At 44.5% G+C, this 18,997-nt stretch overlaps 2 protein-coding genes across 4 annotated transcripts in view; both read right to left on the bottom strand.

Moving 5' to 3' along the window:
• LOC106548129 (uncharacterized) overlaps positions 1-6,455 on the bottom strand; it is a 29,837-nt gene extending 23,382 nt beyond the window's left edge. Inside the window, exons 1-2 of the mRNA XM_087711620.1 lie at positions 6,403-6,455; positions 4,852-4,896 (exon numbers count right to left, since the gene is read on the bottom strand). The gene's annotated coding sequence lies outside the window, so the exon portion shown is untranslated. The remainder of the gene's footprint in view (positions 1-4,851; positions 4,897-6,402) is intronic.
• Positions 1,562-16,557, bottom strand: LOC106548133 (uncharacterized). 3 transcript variants are annotated; one of them, XM_087711704.1, is made up of 3 exons: positions 16,350-16,557; positions 11,741-12,865; positions 1,562-3,668 (listed from the first exon to the last, which is right to left on the bottom strand). In XM_087711704.1, the coding sequence occupies exons 2-3, from the start codon at positions 12,691-12,693 to the stop codon at positions 2,390-2,392; spliced, it is 2,232 nt and encodes a 743-aa protein (XP_087567830.1). In that variant the 5' UTR covers positions 12,694-12,865; positions 16,350-16,557; the 3' UTR covers positions 1,562-2,389. The 3 variants fall into 3 exon arrangements, with proteins under 3 accessions (XP_087567830.1, XP_087567829.1, XP_087567828.1); XM_087711703.1 differs by lacking the exons at positions 11,741-12,865; positions 16,350-16,557 and adding exons at positions 4,852-4,896; positions 6,403-6,462 and having other exon boundaries at positions 1,562-4,279; XM_087711702.1 differs by lacking the exons at positions 11,741-12,865; positions 16,350-16,557 and adding exons at positions 4,852-4,896; positions 6,403-6,452 and having other exon boundaries at positions 1,562-4,276.
• Between the last annotated feature and the right edge of the window lie 2,440 nt (positions 16,558-18,997).

Consider the following 18,997-nt stretch of genomic DNA (forward strand, 5'->3'; position numbering starts at 1 on the left):
TGCAGGCCTGATGCGTCAGGAGCTGCCATGATGGATCTGAAATGAAAAGGTGCTCTTTAAACGTAAGGACTAATTCTCGCTGGTAGTTAGAAACTTTAATATTATTATTTGGAAACAATATGAAGGTTTCCTGTTTCCTGCTTGCGGAGCTTGGATTCATTGAATGAGTTTACCAAAAATGTAAATATTGCAGAACATACAGCCTCATGCTACATAACTAAGCTCCATTTCATGCTGAATAACCTAAATTATGAATGCCTCTTAAACAGAAAAGTATCTTGATAGATTTTTTTTATTCCAAAAGCATTTTTAAAAAATACATTTGATTAAAAATAAAAATAAATCAGATTTAGAAATCCTATTTTTTTAATTAAAAAAAATCATTTTTATACATCTCCACATTTCTTCTAGCAAAACCAGCAAAATTCGCTGGTTTTAACTCTTTCACTCCCATTGGATGTCAGATCTCAGCTATCACCAACGTCTATGAGATTGGCAGTTTTCCAGGCCTGGTGTGGTGTCACAGCTCCATCTTGTGACATAAGACTGAAAATAAACCCATTCCGTCCCTATCTGATGCTTTTTTTTTAATGAAATGAGTTTTCCTCTCTTAGCAATGAAATCCATAACTTTTCTCCAGGATGATCTAGCCTCAGTCTGTTCTTTTGGGTGTCACAGGGATACCCACATCCTCACTGCAAGTGAGCCCAGAGCTTTTTTGGCAAGAACCAAGGGAAAGCATCGTGGGGGGAACACAATGTGCCATTAGGCAACAAGAAAGTGCACCTCCCTTGGGGATCCATGGAGGCTATTCCAGCCAGTTCTTGCTTTTGGGAATGCAGGATAATGCCCCAAAACTACCTTTGCAACGGAGAGAATAAAAGGATAAAATATGGGACAAAACGTTGAATTTCCTCCCCACCCCACATTGTTTCCAAACACATCTAGATGGGAGATATTATTTCTCCATCTGCATCCTTGCAGGGCCTAAATCTCACTAGAGGGCAAAATTCCTCTGAGCAGCCTTCCCAATTTCCAGAGGAGTTAAGATTCCACCATTAAATATTCCCAGGCAGTTTGCGAAAAACATTTGGAGGGCACTAATTTGTTGAAATCTGACCTAAAAAGTCCTAGGCTTTAATAGTTTCCTCTCAATTCCTCTCCCAGACCCAGAAAGGAGCAGGCCTGGAGACCACCCACTTGCTCGTAGCTCTCACCTGCTTGTTTGGGACTCCTTCCCACATTCAAATCACATGAGGTCCTCACTTAATAACCCACGGGTTGTTGGAATTGTAATGACAACTGGAAGTGCCAGGATTTCCCTCACTAAGCAATGTGTTCACGGGATGTCATTTTTTATAACCACACTGCATGACAATGGAAATTCTGGCACCAATTGCTGTCACAACCCAATAAACTACCCATATTTCCTTTACAGACTCAAGAGAGGGCTGGAAGAATATTTTTTTCCCCTTCTGAACAGTTGGCATCCTGGCCAGCTTTATGCCTTCAACAGCAGTTTGTAATGCATAAGAAAATCATGAGAGGTTTTCCTGGCAGAGGAGTCCAAGGCTTTGCTCCAGATTAAGATCACTTATAAGTGCAGCTGAAGAGGGCAAGGAAAGGTTGGCAGCTAAAACTCACCCTCTGCTTGCATCTCTGACTTTGCCATCTGGAGAAAGGGCTGTGGAAGAGAAAGACACCTGGGCCATTCTCAATCTAGGTTCAGACCGGGGCACATCACCTAAATGCCATTGGTTGCAATTCTCATGGACAGTTGGAGGGTTTGAGATAGATGGGATACAACCATTATGGCCCTCTTATACCTCCCAACAGGTTTCATACCATTAATCAGGATATCCTTTTGAACTGGCTTTGGGGGACTGGAAATGGGAGGCACTTTATTATGGTGGTTCTACTTCTACCTCCGTGGCCGGTTCCAGTGTGGGTACAAGAGATCAAGTCTTGGCCCTGGGGCTCAAACCTGTTCCTGTTACTTTTTCACATCTACATGGAATTGCCAGGGGAGGCCATCCCCCCTATGATACCGAATTATGTAGAGGTAGTCTGGGATTTATAACATTGCATTTAGTGACCATGTGAAGTTACAATAGCACTGAAAAAAAATCACTTATGACCATTATTCTTACAACCATTGCAGCACTCCCATTGTCACATATTCAAAATTAAAAAATTCCATTCTATTCCCAAAAACGTATCAGAAATTAAATGGGAAATTGCTCAGGTGGGTTTCAAATGAGAGACAAGAAACAAAATTCAAGATTCCTCTACACACATCAAATTTTGCCTCAAGTGCAATTTCTTGTGTGTGATAAAGAAGGAATTTTGTGCAAAACAATCTTCGTCTGCGATCTGGGTATTTGAATGGTTACTCCCCTATGTGTAATCGTACATGATTTATAAGGCTAGACCTAGTACTGAAATCTTTCCCACAATCAGGACACTCATAGGGCTTTTCTCCTGTGTGAGTCCTCCAGTGTATCACCAAATGGGAATTCTGATTGAAACTTTTCCCACATTCAAGACACTTATATGGCTTTTCTCCTGTGTGAGTCCTCTCATGTTCCATTAGGTGGGAATTCTGACTGAAACATTTCCTACAATCTGGACACTCATATGGTTTCTCCCCTGTATGAGTCCTCTGGTGAATCACCAGGTTGGAATTATCCTGGAAACTTTTCCCACAATCCACACACTCATATGGTTTATCTCCTGTGTGAGTCTTCTGATGTCTCACCAGGTGATAATTCCGACTGAAACTTTTCCTACAGTCAGGACACTCATATGGTTTCTCTCCCGTATGAGTCCTCTGGTGAATCACCAGATTGAAATTATCCTGGAAACTTTTCCCACAATCCGAACATTTATATGGTTTTTCTACTATGTGAGTTTCCCGATGTCTCACCAGGTGGGAATTCTGACTGAAACTTTTCCCACAATCCGGACACTCATGTGGTTTCTCTCCCATATGAGTCCTCTGGTGAATCACCAGGTTGGAATTATCCTGGAAACTTTTCCCACAATATGAACACTCATATGGTTTTTCTACATTGTGAGTTTCCCGATGTCTCACCAGGTGGGAATTCTGACTGAAACCTTTCCCACAATCTGGACACTCATAAGGTTTCTCTCCCGTATGAGTCCTCTGGTGAATCACCAAATTGGAATTCTGACTGAAACTTTTCCCACATTCTGGACACTCATATGGTTTCTCTCCCGTATGAATCCTCTGGTGAATCACCAGGTTGGAATTATCCTGGAAACTTTTCCCACAATAAGAACACTCATATGGTTTTTCTACATTGTGAGTCCTCCTATGTCTCACAAGGTGGGAAATCTGACTGAAACTTTTCCCACATTCTAGACACTTGTATGGTTTCTCTCCCGTATGAGTCCTCTGATGAATCACCAGATTAGAATTGAGACTGAAACTTTTCTCACAATCTGGACACTTGTATGGTTTTTCTCCTGTATGAGTCCTCTGGTGTATCACCAGGCTTGAATTCTGTGAGAAACATTTCCCACAATCACAACACTTATATGGTTTCTCTCCCGAGTGAGTCCTCTGATGTGCTACCAGGTGGGAATTCTGACTGAAACTTTTTCCACAATCTGAACACTCATATGGTTTTTCTCCTGTGTGGGTCCTTTTGTGTATCGCCAGGTCAGAATTTCTAGTGAAACTTTTGGAACAATATGGACAGTCAAAAGGTTTGTCCCCAGGTTGAGTCTTCTTATGTCTCACCAGATTGGTCTGCATGATAAATCTTTTGCCACACTAGGAGCGCTGGTAGAGCTTCTTTTGGTATGGGTCATTTCATGAATCATGAGGAAGTTTTTGAGTAAACATACTGCCAAACTCCAAGTATTTGTATTTTCACTAGGTGCATCCTGTCATCCAAAATCAGCTGTGATCTGCAATCTGTGTTTTTCCCATAATAGGCAGTCTGTGGGGGTTTTCCAACACTGATATTCTTGGACTCTTGAGGAGGCCAAAAATATTTCTGATCTATTACTTGGAGGTCTGTGATTCAAGCAAGTCTTTCCTTTTTTGAAAGCCTTCCATTAATACCTGTCTATTTTGGTTGTCCAAGGACCTTTTCTTTCCCACCGAGTTCCAATTATTTCCACTTTTTCTTTATTTGGAACTTATCTCCCTTGACTTCTTAGGTAATGATGTTTGCTTCAGTTCCACATACTCTTATTTTTTCCAGCTCAAAACTTTGTTCTTGTTATTCTCTCCCTTGTCTCTCATCTGCTGAGGAAGGAGAAGAGGTTTTAAACTTTCTGGAGGATCCACCCCCTCAGGAGCTCCATTTTGGACTGCAACATGCCAGGAACAGCCTGTGGAGGACCGAATGGAGCTCCAGAGGGACAAATTCACCCCTCAGAAGCTCCATTTTGGCCAGAAACGTGCAGGATGAATGTTGCAGAGCCTTTGCGGTTTTTCCTAAGGGCGAAAATCTGCCATGGTGCTACAAGATTTGTAGCTTTGGGACTTGTCCATAAACGCTAGGGGGCGCTTATCATGTAACTTTGAACGTTTGCTATGGGAACGGTTGTAACCTGGGGACAACCAATACAGGTCATGTGATAAAAAATTCAGTTGCTTGGCAATTGACTCACATTGATGACTCATATTTGTATTATACCCCAGTGCCCTGGGGTAATGTGACCCACTTTTGCGACCTTCTGACAAGCAAAGTCAATGGGGAACATAGATTCACTTCAACAGTTTGATTGATTCAATTACTGCTGTGATTCATTTAACAAGTACAACAGGAAAGGTCATAAAATGGGGCAAACTCACTGAATACATGTTTCACTTACCAAGAGAAATTTTGGCCTTGATTATGATCGTAAGTTAAAGATTACCTGGAATGAAATAGAGAACAAAACCATGAGGTGCCACTGCCAGTATCAGGGCTCTAAAAGTCCCACCGCACCAATAGTATCCGGACAGGGCCCATGTAGAGATGAGTGACCTTGCAGGACGAGAGATGGACTGCGGCTGCAGAAAGGATGAAAAGGGCTCAAAGGGAGCCAGTGGTCACCTTCCTGGCCTAGAAGGCAGAGCAAGGCCAGCCCTGCTCTGCAGGGAAGCCCTGCTCTGCCTTCCACACCCGAAACTGAATCGAAACTTTGGTGTCTCTCAGGAAGGTGAAGCAACCTGACGGATGAAGGATGTGATTTTTCAGTTGGCTCTTTCTGCCTTTCTGTTTTCTTTTTCCTGGATGGACCTTTTCCCACACTCCACCCATTTTGCCATTCTTTTTCACACAGGAGGCAGCGAGCGTGTGGGGATTGTGGTGTGGTGCCAGCCCTGGCCCACCCCCTGCCTCACCTCATGGTGGTGGAGCCAATCAGTTGGACACACTACACAGTTGCTCATGTGAAAAAAAATAAGCCCTAATGGATCTTTTGTAGCAAAAATTAATAACGACCTGGTCTCATTTTTCCGGGAAACACGGTAGATAAGAGATATTATTTTTTCATCTGAATTTTTGCAGGGCCTAAATTTCACTAGAGGGCAGAATTCCCCTGAGCAGTCTTCCCAATTTCTAGAGGACTTAAGATTCCAGCACTGAATGTACCCAGACAGCTTCCCAAAAACATTTGGAGGTTGCTAGCTTGTAGAAAACTGATTTAAAGTGTCCTGGGCTTTAGTCCTTGGTTCAGGTCGCCCTCAAAACCTCTCTACACCTCAAAATGTTATGACTGATTTCCTTTGACATGGAAGCACCAGCAGGCCAGAGGCTCCAAGAGACATGTCTAAGATTTTAAGCAAGACCTAGAAAAAGGGAGCTCCAAAAAGCTGCCTGTATTTGGTAAAATAAACTAAGTCACTTTTCAGAAATGTTTGAAAGCCTTGTAAAAAGACTGGCAGTAAATTACACATATATGCATGTCTATTCACACAGGAATACACAATGAAGAATTTGACCGTGTAAACAATTATTTGTACTTCAGTGTGCAAAAACCCCGAGAAGTGCATTCACTCAAATTTTTAGAAATCTGGGAATATTAACAGAAAAAATTGTGATAAATCCTATGCAAGATTGAAAGCATCCGTTCTGCTACTTCGTTTGCCAGAAAAACAAGATGTCAATAACAAGGAATGAAGGGTTGCGTGAAGGGCGAGGGAGACAGGCGGTTAAAAAATACGAATTTTTAAAATCTACCAAAACTCCTAGCAGAAAATCACAGGCAGCTCCTTCAAATCATGGAGCAAAAGGATAACAACATTTGGGAAGAGAAAGAATATGCAGCAGCAGCAGCCAATATCTTTCAGCCTTGTCCCTTCGCTGCGTCACACACCGTGGAGGAAGCCAAAGGACCCGACTTGCTCCCGGCTTCTCTTCCGACCTTCCCTCCACTCACCTCCCAGGAGCCGCTTCGACCCTCCACGCCGCACAAGCCGCTCCGCCGACACCATTCCCCTCCCCTGGGTGAGACGGAACAGGAAGTTCCTGTACACTTCTCCAAAATCCGCTCTAGCAAACCAATACTCTATCGTTTCAACCCCTTCCAGCTCAGTCTCTACCCGCCACCCAGTAGACTAGCAAAGCCACTACTGTACTGTAGTCTCTTTCTCCGCGTGAATGTTGCTTCTTTGTAGAGCGCCATCTAGCGATATAATGTTGAAAATCATGCTCGTTGTATCTCTAGCTCAGGGGGTCTGCAACCTTAAACACCCAGAGCCACATTTGGACCCGTTTCCCACAGAAAACAAAACACAGGGAAGCATAAAACCTCTGTGGGCGTGGCCAACTAGATGTTACTCCGTTTCACATGACCCCCCCCCAGCTACGCCTACCCAGGTTTTGTGGCTCTCTTGTTTCTTTTCTATGGGAAGCAGGTATATCTCTCCCCCCTCTTTCTCCCTTCCTCGTCTTTCTCTCTCCCTCCCCCTCCCTTCCTCCCCCTCTCTTATCTCTATCTCCCTCTCCCATGCTCTCTCATCTCTTTCTCCTTTCCTCTCCCCATCTCTTTCTCCCTCCTCATTTCCCCCTCTCTCTCCCTTCCTCCCCCTCTCATCTCTTTCTCCCTCTCTTTTATTGCAATGACTTATTAATGCAAGTATATTACTGCTATTGTATCTTTTACATCTGTTCATTTCTATGGTTCCAAATTATTAGAAACAATAAACCTCTGGCCTTAAAGTAAGAATTATTGCTTGTGTCGTTGCCTTTGTTTCTTATTGGAATTTTCTTATGACAAGAATGAAGCTTGACCCTACTTAGGTGCACATGTTTAGCCAAGTGCTGCACCCTAAAAGTTCATAAAGTTTTTGATTCTCTGCAGGCCCTAAATGGTCACCAGCTTCATCCTATTAACAAAATATTGGAGCAACCTCCAAAGTTTCCACTGGCATTGCCTCTGAGCCATATCTAGATAGGAGGTACACATGATCTTCCTTTCCGTATTATTGGGCAATCTAAATCTTGTTTTGGTGGCAGAATTGCTGAGAGCAGCATCCCCAATTCCCAACATTTTTACTTTTTAGCCTCATTTCTTCCCAAGCAGCTTGAGCAAGACACTTGGAGGAAACCAATTTGCAGAAAGCTGCTCTCAGAATTCCTATCCTTTTTTTTTAAAGCAGTGGTTTTAGAGGAGGTCCAAACTGCTTTAAATCCTACAATTTGATGAATGAATTCTTGTGGCGCTAGTGAAAGATGGCGGTGGCAGCCTTATGCTTTGAGGCTGCTTTTCTTCACCTGGAACTGGAGCTTTAGTCAAGATGGAGGAAATTGTTGTTGTGATGAAGAAAAAACGCACAGGCAGGAAGGTTAATGGGAAGGCACCCTGAACAGCTCGTGGGAGCTCCCTTTTATTGTCAATACACAGTTTACGTGTCAGAAGATGATTCATTGATCAAAATAAACTTGTAGTGATTGGATTAGCTAGACAAAGCCCATCCTATGGCTGAGAAGGTTAATAGACAGCTCATGATTTCCTGCTGCAAGCGATGTAATGTGCCTACATGCCAAATCTCATGTCTCACATTTATTAATCATTAAGGATCATTGTGCTGACAGTTGCATTCCTCAGCGTGGTTTGCCAGCTACTGACAAAAGCATCCCCACAGGAAATTATGAACAGTTCTAAATGTCAATTTTGGGAGGAAATCTTCAAGTCTCTGCCAGAATCCTGAAGATGAAAAATAATTTCACCTTTCAATAAGCTAGAACAGGGGTGTCGAACTCACGTCGTTACGTGAAGTATTGCAACTTTCCCCCCATTTGTTAAACGGGGTTGGGCGTGGCCATTTCATGAAGCATCTAGCAGCCACCTCCATCCTTTGCTCTTATTGTCTAATCAATGTGCTTTCTAGCAGTACTTATTTAACTCTTTCACTCTTGTTGGATGTCGGATCTCAGGTACTGCAGTTTTTCAGGCCTGGCAGGGTGTTAGAGCTCCATCTAGTGACATAAGACTGAAAATACACTTATTCCGTCCCTATCTGACACTTTTAAGATTTTTCTAATGAAGTGCCATTTCCCACTCTTAACCATCACATCAGTAATGTTTCTCCAGGACGATCTACGCCAGTCATCCTTTGGGATCTCACAGGGATGTCCTCATTGTCACTGCAACTGAGGCTGGAACTTCTTTTGCAAGAACTAAACAAAGGAAAACATCCGTGGGGGGGAACACAATGTTCTGTGTTTTAATCTTTTAAAATCTTTTTTAAATTGCTTTTATGTAAGCCGGCCAGAGTCCTCCGGGATTGGGCGGCATACAAATCTATTAAAATTACAAATTACAAAATTACAATGTGCCATCTTTGCCAACTTCACCCCATGAAGAATGAAATATGGGACAAAACGTTAAAATTCCCACCCTCACTCCACATTGCTTCCAAGCATATCTGGATAGGAATAATTATTTTTCCATCTGCATTCTTGCACGGCCTAAATCTCACTAGAAGGCAGAATTCCTCTGAGGAGCCAATTTCCAGAAGAGTTAAGATTCCAGCATTCCCAGCCAGTTTGCGGAAAAACATTTGGAGGGCGCTAATTTGTTGAAAGGGGATCCAAAGATTTAATCGTTGGCTCTCAATTCCTCTCCCAGGCCCAGAAAGAAGCAGGCCTGGAGACCACCCGCTTGCCTGTAGCTCTCACCCGCTTGCCTGGAACCTCTACTTCTTCCCACATCCAAATCACATGAGGTCCTCACTTAATGACCCATAGGGTGTGGGAATAGCCATGGCAACTGAAAGTGCCAGGATTTTCCTCACAAAGCAATGTGGTCAAGTGATGCCATTTTTAATAACCACACTGCATAACAATGGAGATTCTGGTACCAATCGCTGTAACAATCCAAGAACGGTTCCACCACAAAACCGCGGTAGACAAAAGCGTGCTCGACGAAAGCGCGTACGTGATGTCATCATAGCGCGACGAAAACATCGCGCTGTGATCGATAAATGTAAAAATAAAGCGAAAACCTTACCCTAACCCCCCCAAACCTAAACCTAAACCTAACCCTTCACCTAACCCTAAATCTAACCCTAAACCTAACCCTTAACCTAACGCTAAACCTAACGCTAACCCTTAACCTAACGCTAAACGTAACCCTAACCCTTACCTTTATGTGAATCGGCTTGCTTTAATTTTAATTTTATTTCAATTTTTAATTTTTTTCATCACGCTGTGATGACGTCAAATGCGCACTTTCGTCGAGCGCGCTTTTGTGGACCACGGTTTTGACGGGTCACACCAAGAACTACCCATATTTCTTTTACAAACTCAAGAGAGGGCTGGAAGAGTCCGTAGGAGAGGATCAATGGGGTCAGCCTGAGAGAAAAAAGGGGATAAGATAGGAGAGGACTGTGGGGCAATAGCAATAGCAATAGCAGTAGACTTATATACCGCTTCATAGGCCTTTCAGGCCTCTCTAAGCGGTTTACAGAGAGTCAGCATATTGCCCCCAACAATCTGGGTCCTCATTTTACCCACCTCGGAAGGATGGAAGGCTGAGTCAACCCTGAGCCGGTGAGATTTGAACCGCTGAACTGCTGATCTAGCAGTAGCCTGCAGTGCTGCATTTAACCACTGGGCCACCTTGGCCCTTGGCAAGCCTGAGGGAGAGAAGTACTCATCATAACTACTCATTAATTTTCAAGCTACTAGTGTCGTTTTATCAAGCCCAATCACATAGTTTCGTAGCGGAGCATGGGTATCCAGCTAGCGCATAATAAAACCATGAGAGGTTTTCCAAAGTCCTGGACTCCCGGCTTCTGCTTGAAATCGTGACTGGGGGAGGGGCTTTGCGCAGAATCATGTGGTATAGCAATTATGCCCTTTCCTGGACCAGGAAGTACTGGCACAGGGGGTCACTCTTGCGTTGGTCACCTCCTGTTTGGATTACTACCCTGGACTATCCAGAAACCTCAACTGGTCCAGAATGCAGCAGCACACAGAGTAATGGGTATCCATAGATCACGCATGTTAATTATCTTTGTAGTGGAGCTGCACTGGATTCGTTTCTTTAAGGTGCAATTCTTTATTATAGCAATAGCACTTAGAAATATATACCACCACACAGTGCTTTATCCCACTCTTGGTATACAGTATCAGCAAGTTGTCCCAACAATCTGGGCCCCCATTTTATTAACCTCAGAGGGATGCAAGACTGACTCAACCTCAAGCACCGTCAGGATCGAATCCCAGGCTGTGAGCAAAGTCAGCCAGCATCACTGCACTTTAATCACTACACCACCAAGACAGCTGTCATTATAACTGCGCTTTTATTATTTTTGCAGCCATCTGTTCTATCAGGTAAGATAGGGTGGACACGCTGCTAGACCCTTGCTTTAAATATTGCCATCTGATGGGAGCTTGGAAGTGTCCTTTTTCCGTTGCACACTCTGCCCTATGAAACACCCTTCCCCATTAAGTTTGGCAAGCCTTTATCCTCCTGGTCTTCTGTAACATAAGAAAACTCTAGCTCTTCTCCTAAGCCCTGAAATAAGAAGAGTTGCCTCCACACAAGAAACGTCATCTGGAATCAGGTTTCTGTTTATATTTATTAAATTTATATGCCGCTAATCCTGAGGTTAACTTCTCCACTTTGACTCCTTGCAAGGAGAAAGATGACCAGTTTTGAGCAAGAATGAACACAATTAGTAAGGCCAGGTGGCCTGTTTAACATCTAAACTGAACAAAAGCAAGAATCACCTTTTTGGGATTCCCAGATCATCAAAATGCTATTGACTTTACTAGAAGTGATCTGTATTTGCAGGGCAAGTACAATGTAAATGCAGAGGTTTTGCAAATTGTCATCTTCCACATATGGAATGTATTGGTTTCTGTAATAAGGTTCTATTGCTATAAACCATATGGAGTGTTATGAGTTGGGCTGCCAGATAAATTTTCTTACTGAATACAAATACATAAATACTTACATGTTTATATTCCTATTTATTATATATAGAAATAACGTAAGATGACAAACATAACTAATACAGATCACCCTATCCTATCCCTCATGTTTGATACTAAGATCTGTTTCCCTAAAATGAATCACGCAAGAAATTACAGTAAATTGCTCAGCTGGCTTTCAAACGAGACAAGAAACAAAATTCAAGATTCCTCTACAAACATCAAGTTTTGCCTCAAATGCAATTTCTTGTGTGTAATCAAGGAGACATTTTGTGCAAAACAATAATTGTCAGCAATCTGGGTAGTTCAATGGTTACTCCCCTATGTGTAACCTTACATGATTTATAAGGCTAGACCTACTATTGAAATCTTTCCCACAATCCGGACATTCATAAGGTTTCTCTCCTGTGTGAGTCCTCTGATGTATCACCAGGTTGGAATTCCGACTGAAACTTTTCCCACAATCCAAACACTCATATGGTTTTTCTAAGGTGTGAGTCCTCCGATGTCTCACCAGGATGGAATTCAGATTAAAGCTTTTGCCACACTCTGAACACTCATATGGTTTATCTCCTGTGTGAGTTCTCTGATGTCTCACCAGGCTAGAAATATTAAAGAAACCTTTCCCACAATCACAACACTTATATGGTATCTCTCCTGTGTGTGTACTCTGATGATCCACCAGGTGGGAATTCCGAGAGAAACATTTCCCGCAATCTGGACATTCATATGGTTTCTCTCCGGTGTGACTCCTCTGGTGTATCACCAGGCTAGATTTCCGAGAGAAGCATTTCCTACAATCACAACACTTATATGGTTTCTCTCCTGTGTGAGTCCTCTGATGTTCCACCAGGCTGTAATTCTCCTGGAAACTTTTCCCACAATCTGGACATTCATACGGTTTTTCTCCTGTGTGAGTCCTCTGGTGTACCACCAGGCTAGAATTCCGAGAGAAACATTTCCCACAATCACACTTATACGGTTTCTCTCCTGTGTGAGTCCTCTGGTGTACCACCAGGCTAGAATTCCGAGAGAAACATTTCCCACAATCACAACACTTATATGGTTTCTCTCCTGTGTGAGTCCTCTGATGGCTCACCAGGTTGTCCTTCTGACTGAAACTTTTCCCACAATCCGGACACTCATATGGTTTCTCTCCCATGTGAATTTTTTGGTGTTTCACCAAATTGGAATTCTTACTGAAACTTCTCCCACAAAACAGACACTCATATGGTTTCTCTCCTATGTGAGTCCTCTTGTGTCTCACCAGATTGTGTCTCACCATTTTGGCTCTCCAAGGAACCTTTTCCGTCCTACTAACTTCCAGTTATTTCCACTTTTTCTTTATTCTGATAGTATCCTCCTTGACGTCTTAGGGAATGTTTGCTTCAGTTCCACATAGGTTATTTTTTCCAGCTCAAAAGTTTGTTCTTGTTATTCTCTTCCTTGTCTCTTATCTGCTAGGGAAGGAGAAGATTTTTTTACATTTTCTGGAATATCTTCCTCCCCAAGAGCTCCAATTTGGCCTGCCACGTGCAGGGCAAGACCTGCGGAGGACCAGAGCATTTGATCCCCCCCCCCTCCAAAATTACATTTTGGCTGGATATGTGCAGGATGAATGTTACGTGTAGGACATCTACCGTGTTTCCCTGAAAACGAGACCCAACCAGAAAATGACCCCTAGTATTGTTTGTGCCTAATATAAGTCCTATCCTAAAAATAAGCCACAAGTAAGCTATTCAGCCCTGAAGGTGGGCATGGGCATGGCCAACACAGGAAGCGACTGTGTGGGCTTAGTTTAATGCTTTTAATTTACAAATAGGAAACTTTATAGGAAAGAGCCAAGGTGGCGCAGTGGTTAAATGCAGCACTGCAGGCTACTGCTAGATCAGCAGGTCAGCGGTTCAAATCTCACCGGCTCAGGGTTGACTCAGCCTTCCATCCTTCCGAGGTGGGTAAAATGAGGACCCAGATTGTTGGGGGCAATATGCTGACTCTCTGTAAACCGCTTAGAGAGGCCTGAAAGGCCTATGAAGCGGTATATAAGTCCACTGCTATTGCTATATTGCTATTGCTATTGTTACTAATACTATTTCTTATCCTGGGGTGGAGCACAGAGCGAGACACAGAGGCAGCCTGTCCTGCGCAGCTCCAGCTGGCGATGCCCAATCTTCCCCACCAGGAAGAAGGTTGCTGATTCACGAGGGGGCCCTATCCATCCTAACTGCAATCTCTGGCCCCTTGTCCCCCACAAGGCCATCCTAAAGGCCCCATCCAGATGGGCGGCCAAGGATACTTGTTGGGGTGGTGGGGCTGCCGAGCCTTGATGCTGGTGGCAGTGGAAGTTGGAGCAGACCCTTCCTGGTCGGCCGCGGCAAGGAACCGGGTGCCTCATGCCGCTTGCCATGAAAGTGGCCAGGTCATGTTGTTTGCTTTACTCTTACCATGGGAAAGAGGCAAGAAACCGACTCTAGGCTCCGAGGCACTATCAGTTGCTGCGAAAAAACATCCACTCAACCAGAGGGCATTGATTTTGCTGCAGACAGTTTCAGGAGGCAGAGCGGAATCCACTACGGGGGCAAATTGCTGCAAAGTTACAACTGAATGGATCAGGTGACCCATTCAGTGCAGCCCATGTGCTCCGCTCTCATCTTCCAACGTCTTCCTCTAATGTTACTCATCCTGCATTTGCGGAAGACCTGGAGGACGATGTTGGCCACTGACTGAGACTGGGAAGGGGCCTCTCCGGCCACCCCCACTCTCAGCATCAGGGCTCTGAAAGTCCCAATACATCAACAGTATCTGGACAGAGTCTCTGCCGAGATGAGTGGCCTTGCAGGGCGTGAGGGGGGCTGTGGCTGCAGGAAGGATGGAAAGGGCCCAGCAGGAGCCAGTGCTCACTTTCCTGGCAGGGAAGGCTGAGCAAGACAGGCTGATGCTTTGCAGGGCAGCCTGCCTGTGTGCCCTCCTTTGTGGTCCACCCCGGAAACGGAATCGAAACTTTGGCTTTTCTCCTGAATGGTGAAGTGACCCAATGGGCAGAAGGGTGTGGTTTTTCGCTTGTCTCTTTCTGCCTTTCCATTTTCTTTTTCCTGGTTGGACCTTTTCCCACACTCCACCAGCTTTGTCATTCTTTTTCACACAGGAGGGGGCAAGTGGGCGGGAGTCACAATGTGGTGCCAACCCTGCCCCATCCCGTTTCACATCGTGGTGGTGGCAGCAGTTCCCCGGATGCACTACGCAGCTGCTTGTTTGAAAAAACAACAACCCTAATTGGTCTTCCGTAGCAAAAATTAATAAAGACCCTGCCTTATTTTCCAGGAAACGCGGTAGATAGGAGATATTATTTTTCCATCTGAATTTTTGCAGGGCCTAAATCTCACTAGAGGGCAGAGTTCCTCTGAGCAGCCTTCCCAATTTCCAGAGGACTTAAGATTCCAGCACTGAATGTACCCAGGCAGCCTCCAAAAAACATTTGGAGGTTGCTAGCTTGTAGAAAACTGATCTAAAGTGTCCTGGGCTGTAGTTGCTAGTTCAGGTCGCCCTCAAAACCTCTCTACACCCCAAAATTTTATGACTGATTTCCTTTGACATGGAAGCACCAGCAGGCCAGAGGCTTCAAGAGAAATAGCCTCACTCCTGCTGGCCAGAGACATGTCTAAGATTTTAAGTCTGCTAAATGCCATGTGTTTCTCTATTTTCCTTGGCACAGAAATCTCCATTAAATCAAAGTGAGTGAGACACGAAGGACTAGAAAAAGGAAAGAAGCTGCCTGTATTTGATGTGGAAAGTTATCATCCAGCCCTCTCCTGGGGAAGTGAAATATCCTGGGAGGTGTTGAGGGGGCAGAATGTTATATTTCCTTGCATGTGAAAAGGAAGAAACGTGTTTTAAATTGAGAATAGCTCCCTGTAACTTCCTGCCTCCAGCCACTTTGTCAATGGGCCATTGGGAAGGCCAGACCAGTCGCTTTACATGATAAAGAGTTCTCCCCTTCAGCTCCAGGGGGATGGGATTAAGGCATGATAATATTGGCCCTTTACCCAACAAACCACATGGCATCTGAGAAATCAACCAAACCTGGATTCAAAATGCAGCCTAGAGAGTTGCCCCTGCATGGCCCCATGAGAGTCTGACAAGCAATCAGAATTCAAGCTCAGGATCAAAAGCCAGAGAGGGCATAAAACCAGGGACTCAACTTCTCTTCCATCCTTCTCTTCTCCACCAACATTGAAGCATGTGATCACCTTTTCTGTTCAGAACTCAGCCATGTGATCCTGTCCACCAATAAACCATCTTTCCAAGCAGCCTCCATGTCTCCAGTGTCTTTTTCCCCACTTGGAGCCGAACCCAGAAGGACATTTCTTTCAACATTGCTAAACTAAGCTAAGACTCTTTTCAAAGAAATGTTTGGAAGCCTTGTAAAAAGACTAGTAGTAAATCACACATATATGCATGTCTATTCACACAGAAATACACAACGAAGAATTTGTCCCTGTAAACAATTATGTGTACTTCAGTGTGCAAAAAGCCCCAGAAGTGCATTCACTCAAATTTTTAGAAATCTGCGGACATTAGCAGAAATAATTGTGATAAACCCTAGGCAAGATTGAAAGCATCCCTTCTGCCAATTAAACTCCTCCCTGCCAGGAAAACAAGATGTCAATAACAAGGAATCAAAGGTTGCGTGAAGGGCGAGGGTGACAGGTGGTTAAAAAATACGAATTCTTAAAATCTCCCAAAACTCCCAGCAGAAAATCGCAGGCAGCTCCTTCAAATCATGGAGCAAAAGGATAACAACATTTGGGGAGAGAAAGAATATGCAGCAGCAGCAGCAGCCAATATCTTTTAGCCTTGTCCCTTCGCTGCGTCATACACCGTGGAGGAAGCCAAAGGGACCGACTTTCTCCCGGCTTCTCCTCCGATCCTCCCTCCACTCACCTCCCAGGAGCCGCTTCGACCCTCCAAGCGGCACAAGCCACTCCGCCGACACCATTCCCCTCCCCTGGGTGAGCCGGAAAAGGAAGTTCCTGTACACTTCTCCAAAATCCCCTCTAGAAATCCAATACTCTATCCTTTCAACCCGTTCCAGCTCAGCCTCTACCCGCCCATCAATAGACAAGCAAAGCCACTGCTGTACTGTATTCTCCGCTTTCTCGACACGAGTGTTACTTCTTTGTAGAGCGCCATCTACTGACATAATGTTGAAAATCACGCTCGTTGTATCTCTAGCCTAAAGTCTTTGCAAGATGTTTTCATTCATTCTGTGCTTCCTTCTGTGCCATAAAAGCACATTCAATCTGCAGCCAGCACATGAAGAGTTTTTGGCCGTGACAATCTATCCCAAACTTTTTCTTTCAGGTCTCACTGTCCCCTCTTGCACCAATGAAACCAAAGGAAAGTGTGGGTGAATTATGTATGGACTGGCCCAGCTGGAGCCCAGACATGAATCCAAGTGAAAAACTGTGGAGTGACCCTCAGAACCTGAAAGATTTGGAGAGTTGTGCAAGGAAGAATGAGCAAAGATTCCCAAGGCTGAGTGTGCCATGCTGCTAAGTTCTTCCCCTGCAAAGCCTGCATGCTGTGAGAAAAAGAAAGCGTGCTTCAAGAAAGTATTAGTTTAAGGGTGTGCGTCATTATGAAACTGTGTCATTGTACATTTCTATTGTCATTTCTTCCCTGTGAAAGATTTGAAAGGTGGAAAAAATTCTGAGGTGATTTATCTTGGCCTGATTTTGTTACATACCCAAAACCTCTCACTCCGGAGGACGAAAAATGACCCAACAGACAACCCGGAGCCTTCAGGGAAGCCTCCGGAAGGCCCCTGAAGGCTCCGGAGGGCTTAAACCGGCCCTATGAGCAAACCTGAAGTCCGTTCCCGAACTTCCGATTTGCCCGTTGGGCTGGTTTTTTGCGCTCCAGAGGCTTCAGGGAAAGCCTCTGGAGGGGTGGGGGAGGCTGTTTTCGCCTCCAGAGGCTTTATAGGAGCCTGGGTAGTGCGAAAAAAGCATGCAAAAAATGGAGGGGAGTGCCTGTCATGCGCGCATGCGTGCTGGTGTGTGTGTCACAAATTGCATTATGGGTGTGGCACATCCAGGCATGACCCCACTGAACTCCCTCCCCCTTATGGCACGCGAGCCAAAAAAGGTTCGCCATCGCTGGCTTAGTTCCTTCTCTGATTTTACACCATGGAGGAAGCCAAAGAGCCCAACTTTCTCTGGGTTTCTCCTCCGACCTGTCCTCAACTCACCTTCCAGCTGCTGCTTCGACCCTGGGAAGAGCTAACTGAGGCTTCCATCCTCTGCTCTTTTACTCTACTCAACATGCTTTCTAACAACACTAGCTTCTTTTAACTCTTTCACTCCCGTTGGATGTCGGATCTCAGCCATTGCCGTTTTCCATGCCTGTTATGGTATTAGAGCTCCATAAAACTGAAAATACGCTCATTCCGTCCCTATATGATGCTTTAAAGCAGTGGATCTCAACCTTCCTAAAGCCGCGACCCTTTAATACAGTTCCTCATGTTGTTGTGATCCCCAACTATAAAGTTATTTTATGTTTTCCGTATTTTTTCAAAAATATGTATTTTCCGATGGTCTTAGGCGACCTCTGTGAAAGGGTCGTTCAACCCACAAAGGGGTCCCGACCCACAGGTTGAGAAACACTGCTTTAAAGATTTTGCTAATGAAGTGCCATTTCCTACTCTTAGCCGTCACATCCATAACGTTTCTCCAGGACGATCTACCCCAGTTGTCCTTTGGGATCTCACAGGGATGTCCTCACTGTCACTGCAACTGAGCCCGGACCTTCTTTTTCAAGAACTAAACCAGTGGTGGATTTCAAAAATTGTTGGAACCTACTCTGTGGGTGTGGCCTCCTTTGTGGGAGTGGCTTGCCACCCATGTGACCAAATGGGAGTGGCTTGCCGACCGGCTATGAAATTATGAATTAGTACTTAGGTCGGTCCAAGTAGCTATTCAGAAACTCTGGCATTGAAGCATGCAAGTCTTAAAGCTGTCAAGTTACAAGATCCTTGCCAGTGGTGCGTTTCAAAAAATTTTGGAACCTCTTCTGTAGGTGTGGTCTGCTTTCCGGGTCCACTGGTGGAACCTCTTCTAACCGGTTTGGTAGATTTGACGAACCGGTTCTACCAAATAGGTGCGAACTGGTAGGAACCCACCTCTGAATAAACAAAGGAAAACATCCGTGGGGGGAATACAACGTGCCATAAATGTCAACTTCATCCCATGAATAAAAGAATGAAACATGGGACAAAAGGTTGAATTCCCACCCTCATCCCAAATTGCTTTCAAACACATCTGGATAGGAATAATAATCTTTCCATCTGCGTTCTTGCAGGGCCTAAATCTCACTAGAGGGCAGAATTCCTCCGAGGAGCCACTTATAACATTTCATGCGAAGTTAAAACAGCACTAAAAAATTGACATCAGCATTTTTTTTCACAACCATTGCAGCATCCCCATTGTCACATGATCAAAATTCAGAAACGTTGCAATAGACTTATATTTGTGGCAGTTGCAGTGTCCTGGGGTCATGCGATCACCTTGGGGGACTGAGCTGGTGCAGAA

Source organism: Thamnophis sirtalis, unplaced genomic scaffold (assembly GCF_051295495.1).
Source record: "Thamnophis sirtalis isolate CommonGarterSnake01/CBP01778 unplaced genomic scaffold, rThaSir2_p1.2 scaffold_3, whole genome shotgun sequence".
Classification (NCBI taxonomy): domain Eukaryota; kingdom Metazoa; phylum Chordata; class Lepidosauria; order Squamata; family Natricidae; genus Thamnophis; species Thamnophis sirtalis.